At 34.7% G+C, this 19,378-nt stretch overlaps 1 protein-coding gene across 4 annotated transcripts in view; it reads right to left on the reverse strand.

Annotated features, from left to right (window-relative positions):
• The window catches only part of LOC121408003 (F-actin-uncapping protein LRRC16A-like), a 97,190-nt gene that overhangs the window by 9,161 nt on the left and 68,651 nt on the right, over nucleotides 1–19,378 (reverse strand). For all 4 annotated transcript variants that reach the window (XM_041599302.1, XM_041599301.1, XM_041599298.1 and 1 more), the window contains 8 exons: nucleotides 10,867–11,039; nucleotides 7,064–7,151; nucleotides 6,220–6,564; nucleotides 5,872–5,938; nucleotides 4,842–5,310; nucleotides 3,748–4,002; nucleotides 2,167–2,261; nucleotides 689–897 (listed from right to left, as the gene is read on the reverse strand). In XM_041599302.1, coding sequence (XP_041455236.1) covers nucleotides 689–897; nucleotides 2,167–2,261; nucleotides 3,748–4,002; nucleotides 4,842–5,310; nucleotides 5,872–5,938; nucleotides 6,220–6,564; nucleotides 7,064–7,151; nucleotides 10,867–11,039 — 1,701 coding nt within the window. The remainder of the gene's footprint in view (nucleotides 1–688; nucleotides 898–2,166; nucleotides 2,262–3,747; nucleotides 4,003–4,841; nucleotides 5,311–5,871; nucleotides 5,939–6,219; nucleotides 6,565–7,063; nucleotides 7,152–10,866; nucleotides 11,040–19,378) is intronic.

Genomic DNA, 19,378 nt, shown 5'->3' on the forward strand with positions numbered 1-19,378 from the left:
CATTCACAAGTCTTTTTTCCAGGCTTTTGTTAACACATGTACCCACATGTGCTTACCTGTGTTTGCCAATACTGATCATACTTGGTTATCAGCAAGTATTCATTATTTCACAACACATGGCTTGCTTATATTTTTGTCAGAACAAATTAGATCTAGATATATAACAACAATGACATCTATAGGTGACCGCACACCTTACGACTGGTCTGCGACCCGATTTTGGAACAAATCGCATTTTGCTCATTTTCTGAAGATTTGAATGGAACATATCATTTTATTTGAGGTTGAAATTGATTGAAATAATGATATTATAACAATTTTGAAAGATTGCAAGCCCTTTTTTGGAGTAAAGGCCAATTAGTTTCAAATCGTAGCAAATCGTACAACTGCTATGACGTCATTACGACTAGATATTAAATTCCCTTTTATTCTAAGAAGGATGATAGCATAGTCACAAATTTGATCATAGGTATTCGTACGATAATTAAAAACATTACACAGTAAGATATTCCAAATCTCAATATTAGCATCAAATTCTACAACATTTTAATTTGAAATTGGGTCGCAGACCAGTCTTAAGGTGTGCGGTCGCCTTAACTCAACTCAAGATTTCAACATTCTTTCTAAATCAGTACTCACTGTGAATACTTGAGTTTAGTTTTAAACAGATTTCAAAAGTAGCACCTACCTCATTATTTGCAGACTTGAACATTCTTCTCTGCTGCATCTGCTGCATGACATCGGCTCCAAACATGCTGACACCGGTCACAGGGCGGAGCGCCTTTTTGGGTGGCGCAACAGGTGTAAGCTCTTCTATCTTGTCTTTTGGTTGATCCTCCGTTGTGTCATGTTTGGATGGAGCTTCGGTTGAGTCTGTTTTCTCCTTTTCAGCACCCACTGCACACATTTAAGTGAATGAACAAACATAAATGAATATATGATGCACCACGCCGTACACCGGGGTACCGTAGTACCCGGGGTACGGCGTTGTGCAGCGCCATCTCGTGTTGTAATAGTGTACAGTTACATTGTTGTCATGGTGATCACGGTCGTACGATCGGTGCGACAATCATGACAATGATGGGGACAATGATCACAACGCCTATTTCCTTTCCTTGATACAATCTTATGCCAATAATAGTAAACAAATAGAATAAAGTCATCATTTGCATGCATTACTTGTTACATAAGATCACTAAAAAGAAAAAAAAATCTGTACAAATCATTAAAATATACTTGTACACATTTTTGGTAACCCAGGGTACAGCGCAAAAAATAAAATGAATAATTCAACAAAATGGCGGATTATTATTTGGTACTCCAGGGTACCAAATACTGCATCATATGATCATTTTAGCTGGTAACAATCACGTGTTGACGATGATATTTTCTGTTTTTTTGTTTTCTTTCACTTTAGTCATGTATAAAGATTAGCAGTTATTGTAAGTTTCATCATCCTAATCACAGACACTGAAGGGTTTTTTCATTCACTGGTTTACAGAACACTCAGTGATGCAAAGGTGATAGTGAAATTTTCCTACAGCAAGGAGCAGAGTAATTTGAAGTTTTGAATAGAAACACTATATGCCTGATGTGAAACCACTTGAAAATGTAAGCAGCATCCCCTAATATACAGTAGTACACTGGTTGTCAACACAATGATGGATGTGTACAATCATACTTAGATGTAAAGAAAAAGAGCAGACACATCCACTCTACATGTTGGGGTAGTTGGATTTCCATAGTTGTGAATGATACGATTAATCACAACTTTGATAACATGCAATTCTCATCCTGAACATCACAGATTATGCTTTGAATGGAACCATCTACAGAGAAATTATACCACTTCAACATTCCTGTCCGTGCAAATTGGCCATGGTCTTGGTGCGAATGATTGAAAAGCAGACTTACAATCAATGCAAGAAAAGAATCATATATGCTGGAAATGAAGTGCCATTTATGAAATGGCAAAAATGGCAAAAATCATATATCAATTCAGTTTTCATGGGAAATAATTGTATAATACACATGTCAAGTTTTTCTACAATGATTGTGACATACATACAGTAACCTCTGACAACTCGACATTGCAGGGGTCTTATTTTACCCAAATCAAATCAAAACTTAGGTCCAAATGACCTACTGAAGACAAATGCTGCTTACCATCAGATGGAGTATCCTGAGCAGGGGATAGGTCGAATCGAGGTGTGGTAGGTTCGGCTTTACTAACTCTATCAATGTCATCAATTACTGGCTCACTATAAAACCATCAAAGAAAACAAAGGGACATATCAGAGATTTGGTGTCCTCAATACATCTTCAGGTAACAATGCTGAAGAGCCAATCAAAATTAAGGATTTCAGGCATATAACTAAAACAAGTTTTATGCAACAGGCCCCTGGGTCATTACAAGAACTGAAACCCCACAGTAGTTAAGTGCAATATTCTATCATGCTTTAACAAGTAGAGAGGACAAATTCAAATTTAAACAATGAATTCAAACTTAAGGAATTTTTATTCTATTTCTCATCCTATTATCCCTATCATCTTTCGTTTTGGTTTCTTTTGTTTTGCTTTCTGTTCTGTTTTGAGAAGTGCAGGACAAAGGTTCAGAATGTCTATACTGAGAGCCATTTTCAAAAGAAAAAAATGCCTAAAAAAAATTTCTTCTTAATTTTCCATAGTTTGCATAAGTATGTGCACAACATTATTGGTAAACACCTAGGCCCATATTCTGAAGTCTGGTTTCACTTAGCCCATGGTCTAACTCTGTGCAAAAATTATGGGAAGCTGGAAAACAAAGAACTATGTTTATACCTTATATTTCTTGTACTCTATTTCCCTTGGATTCATGATGAATAAAAATATTTCCATTATCATTCCCAGACTGTTTTGAATGATTTGATAGTGAAATTAGTTGATATATTGGACGTGTACTGACAGACATTTGTACCACAATTGGCTATCCATAGTTAAACCACAACTTTAAACCAGAGTTTAATCAAGACCAGAGTTCATAAATTAAACCTAGGTTTAACCCTAGTAAAAAACTAGAATTTTAAACCAAACTTCTTTGGAATTCTTGGCCTAATATATGCTCCATATTCCTGCCAATTACCTTACAAATATATTGATTAATTTCATTATAATTTTGTATTTTCCTTTTCTTCCCATTTCATAACTTATCTGATTTTTTTTAAACAATTTTTTTCAGCAAGGTAAGAATAATTCTTAATTGGAGAATGGGTTGACAAATGGCATTCCATAAAAGTGTGGTCTATAAGGTTGACCAAAGTTTAACTTAACCATGGCTATCAGAATACCACCCATAGATAATCTATACATTTTTTTATTCCTGCAATTTGTGTATTTCACAATACATGTAAAAAAATATTGTAGTGTCACTACTTCTCACTGATACTGAAAGATTAGTAAAAAAATGAATAATTAATCAACCAGCTGTTTAAAGTTATTGAAAAACAAAACCTTATATAAACACTGTAGTTCTCCTAGGATCTCACTTGTAGGTCTACTGATTAATCCTCTTGCTTCCTTGCACTTAAGGATTCATCATCGGGTTGAATATTTATTCATATTTCCGATTCTTACTTGCAGTGCATGCTAAAGGCCTATATAGAAGGGTAAGTTGGATGACACACAAGGCCTCTCATGAATACAAGGTGGTGCATGACGTACAAATTGTTATCAAGTATTCAATATTTACAGTTATGCCAATTAACATACCTTTTGTAGGAAGTGGGTGTGAGTGGAGTCTTGCTCTTCTTGCTCTTCTCCTTTTGTTCCTTTTCTTTCCTTTCTCTCTCTTCCTTTTCCTTCTTCTCCCTATCCTCCCGTTCCTTCTTTTCCTTCTTTGTTTCCTTCTTATCTTTCTTACTATCTTTCTTGTCAGAGTCTTTTTTGCTGTCCTTCTTCTCATCCTTCTTTCTCCTAAACAAGCCTCCCAAGAAATTTTTCTTCTCTGACTTCTTACTTTCAGATCTGTACGAGATTAAAAAAAAAGAATATTGAGTGAAAATTGGAATGAAACAAAATCCTAATATTCTGGGGCCAGTTTCATGTAACCATCGTAACTCTAGCTTGATGCCATCTCTATGGAAAGCCAAGCGGAAAAATAGGCTGACTGGAAAAAAATACAGTCCCATGGAATTTGGACATGGAGAGCAAATGACTATTCAGACGATTATTGTCCAGCTTGCCATGTGATAGGTATGACGTTGAGCTGGAGTAATGATACTTCTATGAAACGGACCCTGGAGTGAAACATAAAGAGATGTACCGTTACGTTAATCGATTGTATAATAGATTGTATCTTTAATGAAAACAGGAACCATGTCATGAAATGTTAAATATAGATGCCATCTGGAAACGATGTGAGCATACATGTTGACTTTATTTTCATAATTTGTTTTAAAGCTGGTCTAGAAACCATGACCTTCATGTGCACCATCAAGGCACTGATAGACGATAAAAACCATTTATGTACTGTTGGAAAAGTTCAAATTGAATTTGTGGCCATTTAACACCATCTGAAGTAAACTCTTAGAAAGTATTAATAAACAGCATATTTCAATTGACAATTGCATAATTTTCAAGGTGCAATAATTCCAAATTACACAAAAATCCAACCTTTTGAGCATCATAGTTCATATCATATTTAACCGTCTTAACTGCGCTATTTCAGACCAACATATGCTGGTGGGGGGGGTCACACAATCAGTGGCCAAGGTCTGAAAAACATGAAGCCCATTTTATCTAAGGTTAATTTTCTTCCTTGGTTGGTCTTTGTACCAAGGTTTGACTGTTATTTCATGACTTACAGACTAGTCTGAGATCCTGATGGGCTTGATGATGGGCTTTCTTGAGTTTCAAACCCTGGAACAGTAGGTGAGCTCCACATTTTTGAAAGATCATCCTCCTCTTCAATTATCCCCTCAGGGTTTTGATCGGATGGACGCGGGGCAGGTCGGGCACGGGCCGGTCTCATCGCACGGCTAACCCTCGGACGATCTGCTCGAACATCTCGAAGAGGGGCCGCTGCCTGGTTCGACACACTTTCAAATTCTACGAGCTTGGGGGTGGAACCTGGTGACTTTGAAGGAGGTTTCAGTAGGCTTGGTTTGGGTTTGCTCCTTGGTGTCGAGAAACTCTTGGATGAGTCCGTCTCTTCTTTTGCTGACTGATTAGGATCTGGAAGGTCTGGTAATTGTACATCTGGTAGAGGACTGAGACTTGGCCTTTCTTCTGGTTTATCCTCCTCTATATCTATCGGTATCACAGGGATTCCAGCTAGAAAGGGACGAGACAAAATTCTGTGAATGACCACTGGATATGCAATGTCCTCCCCAATCCCATCTCCCCAATAAACAAGTCTCATTGAGGCTTTTTATTTAACTATAGTGAGCAGATCTAAAACTTTAACTCTAAACCAAATGGGGGGGTGGTCATTTTGAACCCCTGTCGAATGATTTTTAGGGCAGCTATTTGCAAGATAGCCCCAAAACAATTCCAAAATAAGCATTTTTTAAAAGGAAGCAAAATAAAAATAAATTCATTGATTCCATTTCTATCAAATAGCTGTAACAGGTGCGGCACTTTTCGTATACAGCTGGAGTAAAAGAACCAGTATTAGCAACGTTGGCACATTTAGAATAAATACTTCATCTCTTAATTAATGGGGTCTCGGGAGCTCTGCTATGCAGGCGAGACAAAAAATATACATGTAAATCTTAAATTGGCAAATGGAAGAGTAGTTCTTACCTGACATCATAATAAATTGCACTGATTATGTGAATAATTCAAAATACTACAAGGTATAGTGATTTAAAATATCGCAACTCTGACACTTACTTGGTAATTCAGAAACAGGTCGTTTAACGCTTTTGGCTCTCTGGACTCGTATATTCTGTTTCTTGGTCTGTTAGGGGAAAAACACAATGAGAAAATATGGCGATCAAGGTCCACATTTACATGTATATACATTGAATTCACATTGGTCACAATGCAGGAAATACAGTCATAACCACAATAATCTCTTATCATCATCATCATCACCATCTCCTCCTCATCATCATTATCCTCCTTCTCCCCCTCCTCCTCCTCATCACCATCTTCCTCCTTCTCCTTATCAATCTCATCATCATCATCATCACTACCACCACCATCATCATCACCATAACCATCGTTCTAAGAATTTACCATTTGTGGTAGACTTGCTACAGGCAAAGCCTGTCCTCCACTGCTTGCCCCTGCGTCATCATCTGTTTTTGATACCTCGGTTCCACCGTTCTGAAGAGCTACCTCGTTGGTGTCACTTCCATCAGCTGACCCTTCATCCTCAATTTTTATCTCTACGTTCTCCTTCTCCTCATTTTGAACCTGTCCCTCCTCTGTCTTTTCTTCATCGTTCTCCTCCTCCTGCTCCTCTTTACTGTCATCTTCTTCCTCCTCTTCCTCCTCTCTCGAATCTTCAAAGATGCTCTCTACCTGCCGGACCGTCGTCCCGTTGGCGACCTCATCTCGGAATTTCTTGAGTTCATCAGACTGCAAGGGGGGGGGGGGGGGGGGACAAAAGTGTTCAGTGTGATTATAGGTACTGTTAATTGCTACCTAATTTAGTGCTTCAGGCTACATAAATTTGGTTTCAATACAAGAAGAAAAAAATCAAACTTAGAAATAATGGAATGTAAATAAAAAAAAATTAAGAGGGTTATGAATGATTGAAATCACGATCAATAAGTCACATGTTGGGAACAACATTATTTACTTTGTGTTGTTGGTTTTTTTTTTTGGGGGGGGGTGAGCATATCTTCTCACATATGAAATGTACAGGAAGTATTGTAATTTCTTTTCTTCTAATTTGTCCTTTTTCTCTTTTTTTCCTCCCAATTTTCCTTTTGTCTTGTTCTCTTTTATTTTGTTCTTCTCCTTCATCATAACACATTTGAACTTTGTCACGATCTACGGCAATGTAAAAAAAAACACATAACATTGAAATGAAATTAATGTCCTCAAAAATCAAGAAACAAGGCCAAAAATTTACCAGCTCAGCTTCCACAGTTGAGAGTTGTTCAATAATTTCATCCAAGATGGAATCTGATATGAAGGATGCCATGGCCAGGTTAGCTTCACTGTAGAGGAGAAATGAAATCAAGGTAGAGACTGAGGAGTTTTTAGATTTTATGAGCTTTCACCTCAAGAGGTTCCCTGATAATTGTAGTTGATAATTAAAGCTGGCAGAGTTATGGCAATTCAACCCTTACTGTTTGCAAAACCAGGAATTTCAGACAATATCAGAGTAAACATCAATGTTGTAACCTTTAAAAGCCTACTTTAAACACATGGAAGTTGTGGCTTACTAAATTCATTGAAGAAAATAATGAAAAATAAATGGAAAATGGGGGAGTGGTGTTAAGATACCCCCTAAAAACCCAGTGAATGAATTACCAATCATATTACCCTTCTTAAGTTGACACACAACCTACCCTGACAGCTAGGTAAATCAAATTTTATCAAATCAGATCACATGTGACGTTCTTAAATTGGGAAAGGAGCTTTCAGATGCTCCATTGAAAATAGGACTATCTAAGCCCACTCTCCCTCCCCTTCCCTCTAACACATACCAAATTCCAAACAAGGCAACTCGACAAGTAAAGTTGTGCATGTCAACTTGTATGAAGTTTACTATTAAAACTGAACTTGCTGTGACTCTATTGTGTGCTAGTCTGCAGATACAGACCCTGATTGAAACTTTGATCAACCAGTGAGTTTTTGCACACAATACATGTACTGGCTGTTTCAATTTCCTGAGCTAGAGGAACATTCAGTACATAATTCATTGCAGGCTGCCAATTCAGACCCTTTAATTTGATTATAGGGTTTGCATAGCAGACTAATTGTGCAGGGGCCACGGAACGGTTTTCAAAGGGGGGCAAGCTGAGCCAAAAGTGGTGGGGGGGGGCTGACCATGTAAAATATCACAATCATATGGTAATTTTTTTTACGTTTTTGTACACGGTTTTCAAAAAAAGGGGGGGGGGAGCTTCAGCTCCTCCCCCCCCCCCCCCCCCCCCCCCCCCCCCCCCGTTTCTGCAGCCCCTGTCGTGTGCATACATGTATTTATTAAACTTATTTTCTATTTTTGGTTGTAGTAGTTTTTCGCTATACCGCATTGATAACATTAAAGCAGGTATCCAATGCTAAACCCTCTTTACAAGAGGGTAAAAATCCTCGAATAATCTATAAAATAAAGTATTTGGTGGTACACAGCAAATATATTTTGCAATTCTGTGATTACTATCACAACATGAGAAAGCATGGATGCATTGATCCATGATTGGATAATCCTCTGTGCTTTCTGTGTAACCTTTCCAAAGGTGAAATGATGATCCAAGTTTTGTTTAGAACAGGAAATTGAAAATTAGTCAGCTCAAGGAGACAAAACATGGCAGTGCCACCCCCTCTTTTCCCTGCCTGTCGACTAGTTGAAACCTGAATTTGTTTCTGGTGAATCTACAGATTATTTGTTTTCAAAGTTTTGCATTCGCTGCCAAGTAAATGAAGGAGTACATGTACGTCATGAAACACAGTCAAGTTAGTTAAAAAGATGAAAAAGATAAAAATTCTGATATCAAATGGTAAAACTCACTATCTTTTTTTCAGCTGATTCTATTTTATGTAATATCCACTTCCCAAGCATTGGAATTGGAATTGCATATTTAATGACATAATAAGTAGATTTAAATAATGAATGATTGGAAGGCCTTTGTAAAAAAAAAAACTAATTAACAAATGAAAATGAGTAAGTTTTGCTAGTTCTAAATGTTACAAAGATAGTCCAGTGTTTCACATTTATAAATAATCACCAAAAATTTAGGCTGTAAGAAAACAAAAGTTAGTTCTGGGGCAACAGAGTACTTGTAATAATACTATAACTATGCCGGTAGCAGTTAGGCTGAGGGCCCTTAATGGGCTGATTAAAATTGCTGATTTTAATATCTTCAAATATTTACACTAAAATTTATCAGAAATCAGAAATTATATCAGATGGAACTTGAGCATTACATGTTTCATGCTAATTTTTGTGGTTTCTATTTTTCTATTTAAAGGACAAGTCCACCCCAACAAAAACTTGATTTGAATAAAAAGAGAAAAATTCAAGAAGCATAACACTGAAAATTTCATCAAAATCGGATGTAAAATAAGAAAGTTATAGCATTTTAAAGTTTAGCTTATTTTCAACAAAATTGTTATATGAACGAGCCAGTTACATCCAAATGAACGAGCCAGTTACATCCAAATGAGAGAGTTGATGACATCACTCACTCACTATTTCTTTTGTATTTTATTATATGAAATATGAAATATTTTAATTTTCTCGTCATTGTCATGTGAAATGAAGTTTCATTCCTCCCTGAACATGTGGAATTCCATTATTTTAACATTTTGTGCTTCAGGCAAGGAGATCCTAATCGTCAAATTCATAAAAATCGAAATATTGTATGATTCAAACAATAAAAAACAAAAGAAATAGTGAGTGGGTGACATCAACGACTCTCTCATTTGGATGTAACTGGCTCGTTCATATAACTACTTTGTTGAAAATAAGCAAAACTTTGAAATGTCATAACTTTCTTATTTTATATCCGATTTTGATGAAATTTTCAGCATTGCGCTTGTCTGATTTTTTTCTATTGATTCAAATCAACATTTTTGTGGGTTGGACTTGTTCTACTTAATGCTTTGAATTGGCTCTAAAGTCCATCTTTCATTTATTATGTGTATAAGGCAACGTTGTGACTCAAGATTGCTATCAAAGTACAAACAAACTTTCAGAGTTTACCAAAACCAACTTAAAATTAGTTTTATTAGTCATAGCCTTCTTTAATAACCATAATCTTCAATCTTGCTTCTCTCTCCCACGGCTAAATTGATGTCATTCTCAGAAATATAGCTCTATAACAAGGGAGGTAACCATAGCAACTATGTGGCTTGCATATACAGACTTTTTATGCAATATAGAAATTGACCAAGACTTCATGCCCATATCCAGGGAAACAGGTTTTAAACCATCCCCAAAAATCCCAAATATAAACGAAAACACAGCATAATACTAAAAAATGAAACAAATATTTCTTTATCTGTCACAAATGAAAATTGCCATGGTAATTTTGGTCAATAGCCTATGAAAATACCCTTTTCAACCTAGTTATAATCAATGGTAGAGTTGTAAATCAATTTAAAAATTTTATACATGAATGTCCAGCAATGATCCATGAAATACAAACAAAAATTAATATATTTTTAGGGTGGCTGTCATAACCCAATACTAATATCAACATTCATAATTCATTCAGAAAAGCATGCAAAAAAAGGTTCTAATATAAACTTCTATTGATGTTAACATCATACATAATTATTAAAACTTACTTGGGTTATATATTTTTTTTATACCAGTATTTTCTAATCATGTGAATGTTCATGCTGTTCATAAAACTATGTCATGATGCAGTTTTCAAGATCGCTTTGCCTCATTAAACTGGTTTTAGCATGAGAACACAACCATTCTTCAGGAAGCAATCTTCGCTGCGGTTTTCAAATTTTGCGTGAAACTTGTTACTCCACTGAAAGCGTTCCCATAGCAATGAGATAGCTTTAATAAATTGATTTTGAAAACCACTTTCGGGTGATCAAATCGAAACACTAGCGAAGCGATCTTTCAAACTGGTTTCCTGAAGCGGTTTCCAGTAAACTAGTTTTAGAAAGCATGATGAGAACGAGGTCAATGGTCATATTTGCATTAATTTCCAAATACCAGCAATTTATCCCAGTGTGAAATGACCATACCTGCATTGATTGCTAGTCTCAGCACTAATCTGATCTACCAGGTCCTCTACGAAGCGTGGAGGTAGTCTGTAATGCTCCCGACATGTATCTTCTATCTTCTCATACAGACAGCGATCTTGCATCACATAGCCACATAGTTGGCTGGTCCCGTCTACCATGCCATTGGCATTACGCTGTGAGGAGCAGCAAAAATAAAATATAAGAAATTTGATGGAATGTGTTAAGGTGGAACCTTTTGGACTTGGGACATAGAGCTCCATAATTCATATTATTTGCATTCTAATGTATTAAAACCAAAATTTATATGATTTACTGGGAAAAGCTACTAGTGGATCAAAAGCAATAAATTTTATTAGGAGGAAATAATATGATCATAATTAAAGCATGAAATGAGGGAAATAACTTGTTGAAGAGTAACAAATAATTTAATAAAAATTGAAAAGTCATACACTGTAAATATTTGTCATTAAGAGCATTTATAAGTGGAAGTATGGAAACATGTTGCCAAACATCTGATTAAAAATATGATGGAAATCTATTACGTTTTTCATCATATAGAGCACTGACTGCAACATAGTGTTAATATCAATTCATTATCAACAAACTCAATACCTAACCCCAAAACAAAGAACAATAATGATGATTACAATAAAATTGAAAATGATAATGAAAATGATAAATGGAACCACTATCTCAGAGTATTTAAAATATCAAAATGGGCCTGAAATGGAAGGCAATCAATATCCTCTCTTTGACCTCTCGTGCCCTTGGTTGCTCTTTAAGGGGGAAGCCCCATCTTCCTGCACCCATCCCCCTTCAGAATGTCATAGCCATACAGTCATCAAAAGGGATAGTTAAGCTCACTTGAACTTCATGCAGTGTTTTGTAGTATTTGTAAAACATTAACTTGGTTTACTTCTCAAATAGACTACACAGTAAAACACCAGTTGCTTAAAAGTGTTACACAATGCTGTTTATTATATGAACCTTACAGTACGTTGTTTAAACAGTTGAAAAAGATGTTTCTTTGTTTTGTTTTTTTAAATTCATTCACCACTCGTGGGATGGAACACCCTATCAGCAGATGCTGTTTTTCGTAGGGGTCCATTTAAAATCTTAAACAACAAAGTTTAATTTTTAATATCTAATTTTCAATGCATTAAACATGGTGGTTTAAGCTGTTAAACATCTACTGTAAGGTTCATAACTTCATAGGGCAATTCCATAAAATATGTACGTCCGACTCCATGTATGTGAGACCTTCATGAAATTTTCTGTCTCTGATTTCTTGTTCTTTTAACAGTCTGTAATACTCTCAAATGACCCTGACTTGGTCAGTTCATGAAGTGAAGACTTGAAAAAAATGGGGGAAGGAGGTACAAAAAGGTTGATCATTTTATGGAATTTCCCTATAGTAAAAAGAAATTTACTGCGTAATACCACATGAGCTATTTTGGTCTAAAATGTTGCCTGGTCAATACTATACTTGGTTCAATATCCACTTTGTTTCTTAGTCTAATTCTCATATAGTCTAATGCTGAGATGGTCTAATTCCACTTTTTCTACTTATCATTTTGTACTTTGTCAAATAAAAATTTGATTCCTAAACAAATAATTTTTATTTTTAAATGGTGTTAGACTATGGATATCAAATGAATGAGTATATAGCCTATTAACTGAAATTTTGACAAATGGTAAAAGGCTTAATAGGCCAGATTGGGTACCATGTAATAGTAACAATTTTTTTAATTTCTTTTTCACTTGTTAAACATTTTCCGTCAGATACATTGCAGGCCTCCATAATTATATGTACAAGATTTTGAGAGAACCTGAGAAGTGACACTCAACCACCAACAACCAGTCTCTAATAAATGTTTTTAAATCTTCACAATCTTGCTAGTTAGCATAAACAGAAAATGAATTTCTGAAATTAATCCAATACAAAAAAATAATGTTAGTCATTACGATCTCTTCACATTAAAAAATACAGAATAAGACTATTGATGAGGGCACTTCAGACATTCTATAAATCCCTTTTTTATTGCCGGAAAGAATGTTCATGGGCAAACAACATTAAACCAAAATTACAAAATTATCATACACATCTCACTTCCTCAAAATTATGGCATTCTTACCCTTGTTTCTTGCTACCTTTACCCATGTAATCCTCACCAAAGTATTATAAATATCATATCAATCCCAATTCTAGCTTTCAACAAAGACCCAAATATTGTCCAAGTCTAGTACAAAGTACAGGCATGATTCTATATCTTCTATTTTCAGAATCAATTTGTCCCATAATGCTTGCATTCAGTCATGACTATTGTTATGTCAATACTGCCATTGTGTGAGAAATTAGGCACTTGAATTCAAGAACATGATATAATGTCAACTTTCTTTTCATTTGGAATCCCTGCTACTGAGACCTACTACCGGCAACTCTCAGCTTTTCTCTATTTTGAATATTTCAAAATATCAATTACTGACTTAAATATTTTATTCTACTTATCAACTGAAACTTTGTTAAACCAGTAGATGGGCTATAAGAACCTCTAGGCAATAACATGTAAACAATACAGGTATTTCCCATCATAAACATCCACAGAATAATCATATTACACTGCAAAAACACCGGTGTTGATTTAACACCAGCCCGGAATCTATATGTCCACACCAGAGAAGTGTTTTACAACACCAGTTTCCTTTTGGTCTAACACCAGATAGGTGTTTATACAACACCAATTAGTATTAAAACAGCATCAGTTTGGTTCCAAACTGGTGTTGTTTCAATACTTGTCTGGTGTGGACATATATAGATTCCGGGCTGGTGTTAAATCAACACCAGAGTTGTTGCAGTGTTTGTTATGTATTTAAAGTGGTGATATATCAAGGTTGAATCCTCACGTCTTCTATTCACTTCACACATGACAATAACACAAACTAAGGTACTTCATACTACCATGTCCGGTGGGCGTTTCATAAAGCTGTTCATAAGTTAAGAGCGACTTTAAGAATGACTGGTGATCCTTTCTTGTGGTAAATGGTATATTCATTGGCGAAGGTTAAGCGCGTGAGAAAGGATCACCAGTCGTTCTTCAAGTCGCTCTCAACTTACGAACAGCTTTATGAAACAGCCCCCTGATGTAAACAAAGCTTATTAATGGCAGTCTGGGATGACCAATTCTGAAAGAAATCTCCTGCCCACTTCTTTCTTCGTTGGTGTATTCGCAAATGAAACTAAGACTAAATTCTTACCCATTTGTAATTCAGCAAGTATAGAATAATCTCAGAAACACCACTTAATTGCTTCCGTTATTACAGCCAATAGGGTATAACTGTCAGTCTCTAATTTAAAAAAAGCTATCGATCATCGACACATGAACAAAGATTTAATTCTAAAGCCTTGCTACTTGAAGTTTCACAAGTTGTGGTTAAACATGAGGAATATTAAAATTTGGCCAATGATTCCTTTTAGATGTGAACACAATTGAAGTGTCAAAGTCAAGCTGATTTCAAGCTGAAACACATGGTATACACAGAGTAGGGGCACAGAAGGCTCCTCTTTTGAAGGAGAAGGAAATGAAGTAAAATGAGCCTATTTCCTTGACATCCTTAGCGTAAATATCCTTAAATCGGGTTGATACAGCATTACACAGTTAAATGATGAATACAGCACTCACGGGGATAGCGATAGTCTCCTTCCTATTTTGTATTCAGACTCCATCAAACCATTCTGATTCTTATTAGATCGATGCAGATTTCTTCAATGAGGACCTGATGATGAGCTCTCTTTAGACTGCATTTACATGAATTGTAAATGAGCTGAAATGATTGGGTTTCTGGTTGCATGCATTACATGTTGGCTGTTGCTAGGTCTGGCAAGCTTTCAAGTTGTCAAGAATAACCTTTGTTTGATTACATTAGTAATTCAGTTTATCCATGAGGGATATCTTGAAGCTAAAAATTCACAATATAATTCAATTCAAAGTAGCTAGAGTAGGCCTACATCTGAATATGAAATCACAGAGACCAAATAGAAACACAGGCATAGATGTACAGAGGGCTTCTGAATTACCCCCATACTCAAATAATAAAAAAGGAAAAGCTACACTATTATAAAATGAAAAAAAATTATTCAGTTCATATTGAGCGGAGGCATGGTAGGACCATAACAATTTTAAAGGCTATTTTTTGCCACAGCGATGTGATTGCTGAGCTTTGGGGGCTACTTTCAATTAAGGGGCTACTTTTTTGTTCAATGGGCAATTACATGTATGCTGTAGAAGCATTACTCTGCTAATTTTCTCCATGTTCTTGGATGTTGTTTGTGGTAAATATTGGGGCATTTCATTCTGCAAATCTAAGGGGCGATTTTTGTCTGTCATTCGCCCATCACCCTTACATGTATGTATTCCAGAACCGAGGTAAGAATTATATGAAGGTCTCTTTAGAAACTGACAATTTCAAATAGGCTATTCCTCTGATTGAGACACAAGGATATATTTTCATGAGACGCTACTTTGCACTGTACAACAGTTTTTGCAGGCCTTCAAGTAAATGTTGGTTATTCTGGTTGTCCCTGACAATGACAGGAGCCTAGCAACTAATGAGCTTTATTGTAATGTTCAGATCAGGAAGTACTCAGAAGATGTATAGGCCTAAATACATGTAAAACAATGCATTGCTTGCACGACCAATTTAAGTACAATGTACTCAGGACTCACTGACAATCTTCATACAAATAACATTGGACAATATTTACTTATTTATTTTATTTATTTATTTATTTATTTATTGATATATTCATATTCCACAATCATCAAAGTACATTTCGTAATCATGTTTACAATGAAAAAAATGCATAACATATGCAGGATTGAAACGTAGCAATGAAATGAAAAAAGTGGAGGGGCCTACTAAAAAGCAGAGCTTGTAAAATGTAGACCCCCTATCAAAACTTTATACAAAAGTAATATGATACAAATAGAGTAAAATAATCAGCAAAATTCTATAAAATTATATAGATATAAACACTGTAACACAAATGTATTTACACTATATACAAAATTAAATATTGACTTAAAAAAATATTCAATACTACCGTGGATAAGTATGAAGTTCACAAATATTAGATTGAATCAATAAGAATTCAGGAGAAATTTTTTGATGAGTAATTTAAATCGTATAAGATTAGCTGCCTCTTTCATTTCTCTGTCCAGAGAATTCCAGAGTTTCAGGTCCTGTGAAAAATACAGTTTTGCTAGAAAATACTGTTTTACTTTTAGGTAAGTGATAGTCATTTGATTGTCTTGTATTATATGAATGTAAAGTATTGTTTCTCATAAATTTCTTTTGTAGGACATTAGGTAAACTATTTCTATCTAGCTGATACATAAATTGGAATAGTTGCAAGCGGTACAGGTCATTGATTTTAAGGATACGTTTCTGACGAAACAATTCATCCGTATGAGCTCTAAAGGACATATTGCATATTATTCTCAGTACTTTTTTCTGAAGTAGCAAGACTTTATTTAGTCTCGTTTGAGAGGCATTACCCCATGCCAGAATTCCATAATTAAGATATGGTAGAATTAATGCACAATACAACATGGATAGCGCCTGTGCTGGTAGAACGTATTTAAGCTTATTGATGACTCCAATATTTCTTGACACAGTTTTGCAAGTATTGTTGATATGAGCATTCCACGTAAGCTTGTTATCAATAGTAAGACCTAAAAATTTTGTTGTTTGCACTTCTTTGATTTCAGTATTATCTAAAAGTATTTGATGCGGTAGATGTTTCAATGAATGACTAAAAAGCATATAATTAGTTTTTTGCAGATTCAGTGACAATTTGTTGGCTTTAATCCAGTTTGTTACTTTTTTAAATTCTGTATTCATAGTGCTCACAAGTACATGTGGATCATGGTGTGTATAGAAAATATTGGAATCATCAGCAAAGAGAATAAATGAGAGAACATGAGATGAATTTTTCATATCATTAACATAAAGTATAAATAACAAGGGGCCAAGAATACTTATCAATGATATTGAATTCCTATTTATATGTATTAATCAACTATTTTCAATTTGTAGTCTAAATTACTAGACTTTAATATCAGGGAAGAATTATATTGTATAAAAGGTTTGACAATCTCAAACAGGCTATTCCTCTGATGGGATATTAGGATGTTTTTCATGAGACACCACTTTGCACTGGTCTGTACATGTTTTTTTTTTGGGGGGGGCAATAGTTTACTTAGCATGAATAGAGAAAAAACACCAGAATGAAACTAAGTTTCAGAACTGAAAAACTGCTTGATAAAAATATTGCTACATCTAATCTCTTCAAATTGCTGTTGAAAGGTCATGTTCACTTCAAAAAGAAGTTGAATTGATTAAAATGAGGAAAATTATGCCACACACTCACTTATCATTAAATGCACTTTAAATGTCTTCTCTTGTAATGCAGTAAAATAACTTTGCTGCTCCATGAGCATGAAAAATCAGTTATTGTTACATATTATGATCAAATAAAGATCTTTTTCATGCACTGGTACTTCATATGATGAACAAAACAAATTGTATTACATTATCAACGTGCTGTGCATATAATATTGTGTAGAATTAAACAAAAATATTAGATATTATTTTTCTATTAAATTAATCCAATTTGAGAAAAAAAATCATGCTTGCTTGATTTTGTTCTCTATTAATTCAAGTCAACATTCTTTCAAGGTAATCTCAACCTTTAATGAATAATTTCTTGAGACAACTGAAATGGAAAATGATTATAATCTTTGGAAAATATTTAGATCTAATTTCAAATTTAAATTGAATGTGATTATGCAATTGATGAGATGAGGTTCCCTGAGGAGTGTCTGGTGCCAATTTGGCACAAATAACCTAGGCATTGTGAAACAAGGTATCGACCATTTGCCAGACATCTAGAGCAAATAATTAGTACACAAAGATCTAATGTGTCAATGGCTAAGATTGAATATCAAATTCTGTTATGAACAACCATTGTTTTGTGGTTTCCGTAAGAATTTATTCCCAGAAGATCAATAATAATTTTAAAATATAACCGCCTAAGAGTTAAAATATTGCACTGGGTGTCGCATATTTGAAAAGAAAATTATTGTATAAAAACAATGGTATCATTGACAATTTATTAATGTTATTAACATCATCATCATCATAATCATACTACCGAGTCCCAATACATTTGGAAAGCAAAAAAATATATATATTTTAAAAAGCGGAAAATAGAAATATTATAGAGTTCATTTTGTTAAAGTAGGTAAGATGTGTAGACTGATTAAAATTCCAATGGGCAACAAAAGATTTTTTTTTTTAAAGTTTCAGAATATCAAAAAAATGTCCAAAATATACTTGATTCTTTCAGAAAACAAAAAAGGCTCCAACAACACATCAGTGGGTCTTTGGCTAAATTTGTATAGAATTATGCCCCTGCACCCAAGTCAACATGTCAATCCTCCATAATGCATTATGTATGACAGCAAGCATAAAAATAGTGTCCAGCTGTGCAGATACTCATGATGGAGGTCAGGTCAACAACCAATGTCTCATAGACAGTCAACACACTAGGTCAAAGGTTATAGGTCACAAATAATGACATGCATTTTATCTAAATCTATTCTATTTAATTTCCAAACTCAATAATTTATTGCTCCGTGAGTTGAATCAGTTTATTTTACATGTTAGTGATTCAGGACTCTCATTAACATGTAGAAAAAGTTAAAATATTTATTTACATGAACATTATATGGAAAATGAGCTGGCCTGATCATACCATTATATCAAATTAAATTAAATTATAAGCAAAAGGGACTATAACTATTCACATGCAGTTCAAATTAAGAAATATCAGGGTTTCATGAAACTGACGAAATTAACCAAACCATCACTTCATCACTTTCTTGTTTCTCCATCAGATTTTGTATATATTTTTTTCTGTTGGAGATTTACCTGCATATACAGTGAGGGCTGGGATCAATGGAAAATGTGTGAAATAGCTTAATCAGTCAATCTCCCATGTGTTCTCTTTACATGATTGGTGCAACCCTGTTCATTGCTTGCAGACAAAGCCTTTCTGGTAAGAATTTCATCAACATTTGTTGATGAAATTTGTTTACACATGTATGACAAAAATGAAACAATTATGATTTCATGTAATAACATAAGAAAATGGAAAGTGAGGATATGACATCATCAGCCCACCTAATGAATATTCATGACAATGTTTTCACAAAATATTGATAAAATTAAAAATTCAATAACTTTGTAATTTGTTATCCCATTTTGATGAAATTTTCAGCATTTTGCTCTGTGAATTTTACTCTATTCAATTTAGAAATAAATATTTTTAACCCAGACCATCCCTTTAAAGACTAGGATTTTTTAACGGAATGAATTTAATATCACTCCGGCACATCTCATCCGTGGATCTAGAGGCTATGTGGACAAAATCGCTGAAAAGGGGAAGAAT

Source organism: Lytechinus variegatus, chromosome 2, assembly GCF_018143015.1.
Source record: "Lytechinus variegatus isolate NC3 chromosome 2, Lvar_3.0, whole genome shotgun sequence".
NCBI classification, from domain to species: Eukaryota; Metazoa; Echinodermata; class Echinoidea; order Temnopleuroida; family Toxopneustidae; genus Lytechinus; species Lytechinus variegatus.